Genomic DNA, 5,737 nt, shown 5'->3' with positions numbered 1-5,737 from the left:
CAAATTGTTGCATTCTCCAACCCCTCCAGTTCTTGTCTGGGTCATTTTGGCTATTGGCTCTGCAGACTATCTCTTCCCACAAAAGTAATAAGGAATCAACTTGAGAGTTGGGGCCTTTTTTCACAGTAAAGGCACACGTCACAGGCACAAACTTCGGCATTCTTTATTCGATCCTTTTCATATTACCAGATCTTAATTTCCCCAACTGTTTGCTCTAATTGCCATTTTCTTTCTAAAATGAACAAGCCTTGAATAACCAGCCACCTTCTCATCCTTTCAGGGAAATTATTTGATGGGGAGAAAGGAGATACAGAGTCACTGAGAGAACAAGGATTGAGCCTGCAGGACCCCAAACCTCTCCGATGTAACAAATCCCCCCTATACCCAGTCATTCAGAGTCTCCTTTCCCGACTTAAGCCTCTCGGTTCCCTGCCTACCTGGCGCCTCCTGGGGCGTTAGATATTGGTACCAAACTTCTGCTCTCCCCAGGCGGCCTCCCTCCCACTCCCACCCCGTGAGCTCTCCCATCTTAAGTGACTTGCACTGACACATCGCTGCCACATCTGGTGAGCGGGGCGGGTCCGCTTTCCGGGTGACTCACGTCCTCTTTGTATGCCTTTTGTTTCTAGGACGCTTTGGCGGCCGTTTTCTTCCTTCTGCTTTTAATTTGGGGAAGGGAAAAGCTCATGAATCAAGAGTGAATCTCTTCTCCACCAATCTTTTTTCCCCCTTCTTAAAGTTAGCTCTCTCCCTTCACAAGTTCCGTAAGTTATCCGGAGAAGTGCGGGGGCGGGACAGGTAGGGACGCGTTAATTACACCTAAATCTGAAGTTGGCAGTCTAACGTTATCACTTTGGTGGGAAGACTCGCGAAACTCCCTTGCAGGCTGCTGGGCGTTTTACCGCTGCCGCTGTGCATTTTCAGCTCCCTTCTTTACGCTGCTGCTTCGCGTTGCTCTGTGACGCCTAAATCTACCCGGTTACTGCCATAAGTGCCCGAATCAGGACGAATTCCACGAGATTCACCGGCGGTTTTGTTCCTGTCCAAGGTAAGTCCAGTATGCAAAACGAGGAACCACCATGGGATGTCGGGGAAGGGGGAGAAGAAGGGATTCCCTCACCTTTTCTGGCGCATTCCTCGTCAGTTTCCACCAGGGGGAGGTGCGCGGCGCAGACTCCCCCCTCGCCTCCTTTATTCAATCCCCCCACTGAGGTCCGCCGAGGCTGGCCGCGCGGCCGGAGCAGCCACTCCGGCAGGCCTGCCCTCCCCCGACCCCCGGATTGGTTTTTCCCAGCTGCGGAGGTTGGGCCTGGGGCTGGGGTGCGAGGAGAGTCGGCGCGCAGCTCGGACCCGAGAAGTCCCCGCGACTCCGGTGGGACTGGGAGTTGCCTTGGGAGGTGGTGGGCGGGCGGTGGGGAGGTGGCAGAGAAGGCAGCTCCGGGGCCCCTCCCCGCCCTCGGGCAGGAGAGGAGCGCAGGTCCGGGTTCCGCCGTTGCTTTGTTCGCGGCCTCTCCCCTCCCTTTCGGAGATGACTGGAATGCCCTCGGATCCTAGGGGCTGGAGGGGGCGCGGGCTTGGGGGCGCCAGCTATACGCTCCTCCACTTAATCCGAGAGGGTTCTGAGAGATGAAAATACTCCTGTAGCATGAAACTTCCCTCTCATCCTCACCTGGGCCGGGAGGAGAAGTCCGGGCGGGGGGCGGAGACCCCGGAAGGCAGGTAGTCTGCGGAGACGGTGGGCGGAAGGGGGAAGGACCTGGGAGAGTGAGAAGTTTGGCCGGGAGGCGCTGGGGATTAAGCGAGAAGTTCGATGCGGGGGAGCGGGGGTGGGGGGTAGGGGACTGTACGAGTGGGATCGGGAAAGGAGGAGGGCGGGAGCTGCAAGGGTATATATAGTAGGGGCCGCAGCAGACGGAAGACTTTGCGCTCCGGCATCTCGGGTCGCGCGCCCCTCTCCCGGGGTACGGATCTGCGTGGCGCGCTGGGGGAGGCGAGGCTCGGACGGGCTTAAAGGAGGGAGGTCTCGGGTACCGAGTGGGGACGACTTGGCTGGCAGAGGCCGGTTCCTGCACTCGGGGAGCTGCGGGCGCCGCTGCACCTCACGCTTCTCTCCCGCTTGTCCCAGGTCGCGCCTCGGATCCTGCGCGAGGCGCCAACAAAAGAGGCGAGGAGGTGCCACCCGGGGGCGGCTACTGGAAGAGGCACGGAGGAAGAGCGCGGCGCTGAGCGTCCCGACCCGCCGTGCGTACTTTCTGGAGGGAAGGGGCGGGGGACTCGGCCCCGGGAGGGGGACGCCCGGCGGCGAGGGGGTTAGCCAAGTTCCTGCGGCAGCGGCGGCAGCGGCGGCAGCGGCGGCGGCAGCGGCCCTCCTCAGCTTCCACAAGACCAAAGTTTTCTCCAGACGCTTCCGGCCGGCCCGCGCCCTCCGGGCCCAACCTCCCGAACCTTCGGAGCGGGCAGCGTCCCAGCCCAGCTCCGGGGAGACCCGAGCCGCGATGCCTGGGGGGTGCTCCCGGGGCCCCGCCGCCGGGGACGGGAGGCTGCGGCTGGCACGGCTGGCGCTGGTCCTCCTGGGCTGGGTCTCGTCGTCCTCCCTCCCCTCCTCTGCGTCCTCGTCCACCTCCTCGGCGTTCCCGGTCTCCGCGGCGTCCGCCCAGCCTCAGCTGTCGGGCCGATGCCCCCCGGCGTGCGAGTGCTCCGAGGCGGCGCGCACCGTCAAGTGCGTTAACCGCAACCTGACCGAGGTGCCCGCGGACCTGCCCCCCTACGTGCGCAACCTCTTCCTCACCGGCAATCAGCTGGCGGTGCTCCCCGCCGGGGCCTTCGCCCGCCGGCCGCCGCTGGCCGAGCTGGCCGCGCTCAACCTCAGCGGCAGCCACCTGGAGGAGGTGCGCGCCGGCGCCTTCGCGCATCTGCCCAGCCTGCGCCAGCTCGACCTCAGCCACAACCCGCTGGCCGACCTCAGCCCCTTCGCCTTCTCGGGCGGCAACGCCAGCGTCGCGGGCCCCAGCCCCCTGGTGGAACTGATCCTGAACCGCATCGTGCCCCCTGCGGCCGAGCGGCAGAACCGGAGCTTTGAGGGTGCGGTGGCAGCGGCCCTGCGAGCAGGCCACGCGCTGCGCGGGCTCCGCCGCCTGGAGCTGGTCAGCAACCGCCTCCTCTACCTGCCCCGCGACGTCCTGGCCCAGCTGCCCGGCCTCAGGCACCTGGACCTGCGCAACAACTCGCTGGTGAGCCTGACCTATGTGTCCTTCCGCAACCTGACACACCTCGAAAGCCTCCACCTGGAGAACAACGCCCTCAAGGTCCTGCACAACGGCACCCTGGCAGAGCTGCAAAGCCTGCCTCACGTCAGAGTCTTCCTGGACGACAATCCCTGGGTCTGTGACTGCCACATGGCGGACATGGTGGCCTGGCTCAAGGAGACAGAGGTAGTGCAGGGCAAAGCCAGGCTCACTTGTGCATTCCCGGAAAAAATGAGGAATCGGGTCCTCTTGGAACTCAACAGCTCCGACCTGGACTGTGACCCTATTCTTCCTCCATCCCTGCAGACGTCTTATGTCTTCCTGGGTATTGTTTTAGCCCTGATAGGCGCCATTTTCCTACTGGTTTTGTATTTGAATCGCAAAGGGATAAAAAAGTGGATGCATAACATCAGAGATGCCTGCAGGGATCACATGGAAGGGTATCATTACAGATACGAAATCAATGCGGACCCCAGGTTAACAAACCTCAGTTCTAATTCGGATGTCTGAGAACCGCGCGAGGACAGAACAAGGACAGCTATGCATGAGATGTAGACTTCAGCTTTTGTCCTGTCCTAGGCTTGCTGCACCACCACCCTCCACTGTAGCTGCCACTGACCTTGACTGAAAGCAGTGAAGGGAGTTTGCTCCCTTATGTAAAGTTTCTTGGTGTGTTCTGCTACTGTAAGACAATGGACAACTGTGCTTAGTGTTTTATCCTCTTCCTTTTCTGGGAAATCAACACGTCTGGAGGGATGTTTTCAAGTTTCAGCATGAACATGGCCTCCTGGCTGCCTCTTTCTCTTAGTACAGTTCAAGGTTATCAAATGTACTCCCACAGATAGCATTCAACAAAAGCTGCCTCAACTTTTTTGAGAAAAAGACGTATTTCATAAATATCAGTTTTATTCTCATGTACCAAAATTGTGGAGAGAATGATTGCATTCCATAAACTGCCCGCAGACCTTAGCAAGCTCTTCAAAGTAACTCCATAGCACACAGGAGCGCCTGCATCTGAGAGCATGCTTACATTTTCCTGTTCTGCATATTACAGAAAATAACTTGCAACTTCAGATAACTTCTTTGACAAGTTACTTTTCTGACTGCAGTTTATATGAAACTGTGCTGACGTTTTTTTATAAACTGCATCGAGATCCAGCAAACTAAATTGTTCCAAAAAAATTAAATAAAGATTCTTAAAAGAATTACAGTTGTGTTCAAGTTTACTATTGGAAAAAAAGATTAGGGGCAGTGATATTAAATGGTCTTGGTTCTGATGATAATTAAGGTGTTAGTTATTATAGCTGAGAATGAAACGGGAGCAGTGTCTTATACAGACAGACTTTGGAGATAGTTTTGAGATGGTGGATCCTTTCAGGGTTTACATAGAGAATTTGAATATTCATGTGAAAGTTAATGCTATTCATTAAACAATTTTGTAAAAGCACTATAAAGTTCGTAAGAGGGAAGAGTTCGGTATGATAAGCAGTTCACAGTGTGGGGCTTTTTCTAGACTAAGTTAGGACAGAACAAAATTATTTACGTAATAAAACTCTCCACATGAAATTGTTCTGTGGATTTTTAGAGCAGAGTACGAAACAAATATAATGCAAATAAATGTATGAAAATGAAGTGTCTCAAGACATAGAATATTCTAAAATAAAAGATTTAAAAGAGTAACTTTAAAAAGTTATAAGGTCAGAATGTAAGTTGGAACTTAAGATTTTCCTGAGAATATATTTTTTTAAATGCTTAAAATGGAACCTATAGGGTTGATAGTTTGATTATCAGAGATTGCTAATGTGTTTAAAAAATAATTGTTATGGTAGGATATGAATTTGAGGAAATAACCAGAGATAACTGTCTATGTTTACAAACGAGTGTCTCAACTAATCGTAGGTTCTTATGTTCAGTTCAGCACTTAAGAATTTGGGGACATTTTGATTTTAGCTAAACTCTATGTTAGTATATACACCTTTGTGAAGAATAAATCACACTTAGGTGTAAATAAAAGCAATTGATTAATCAAGTGATACTGTCAATAATAGACAAGATTTTTTTCAGAGTTTATTATTTGCCAAGGAAGTTTAAAAGTAAATTCCATTAATCTCTAAACTCTTATATAAAGTGACTTTTAATTTAGCCATTATTGCTTAATTTAAAGTGTAGGTAAACTTGTGCCAGTAAGTCTTAGGGCCCTTCCTTCCCTTTAAAATGATCACGTTCTGGTGGGCTTCCCTGGTGGCGCAGTGGTTGAGAGTCCGCCTGCCGATGCAGGGGACACGGGTTCGTGCCCCGGCCTGGGAAAATACCACATGCCGCGAAGCGTGTCCGGAGCCTGTGCTCCACAACGGGAGAGGCCACAACAGTGAGAGGCCCACGTACAGAAAAAAAAAAAAAAAAAGATCATGTTCGGGGGTGTTTTATATTTGAAATAAAATTTAGGTTTCCATACTTTTATAAATGAAATAGGATTAGACAGTACTTTAGTT

General features: G+C 53.2%; 1 protein-coding gene across 1 annotated transcript; it reads left to right on the top strand.

The window, feature by feature from the left end:
- Nucleotides 1–2,357: 2,357 nt before the first annotated feature.
- TPBG (trophoblast glycoprotein) lies at nucleotides 2,358–4,450 on the top strand. The gene has a single exon (XM_032651909.1). The coding sequence runs from the start codon at nucleotides 2,496–2,498 to the stop codon at nucleotides 3,753–3,755; it is 1,260 nt and encodes a 419-aa protein (XP_032507800.1). The 5' UTR covers nucleotides 2,358–2,495; the 3' UTR covers nucleotides 3,756–4,450.
- The last annotated feature ends 1,287 nt before the right edge of the window (nucleotides 4,451–5,737 follow it).

This window comes from Phocoena sinus, chromosome 12, assembly GCF_008692025.1.
Source record: "Phocoena sinus isolate mPhoSin1 chromosome 12, mPhoSin1.pri, whole genome shotgun sequence".
NCBI lineage: Eukaryota > Metazoa > Chordata > Mammalia > Artiodactyla > Phocoenidae > Phocoena > Phocoena sinus.
The sequence above is the reverse complement of the archived record's forward strand: the minus strand, read 5'-3'. Positions and strand labels throughout refer to the sequence as shown.

Bases quoted from the DNA above. Each gene is read 5' to 3' on its own strand.
- TPBG (XM_032651909.1), top strand. From the start codon at position 2,496: ATGCCTGGGGGGTGCTCCCGGGGCCCCGCCGCCGGGGACGGGAGGCTG.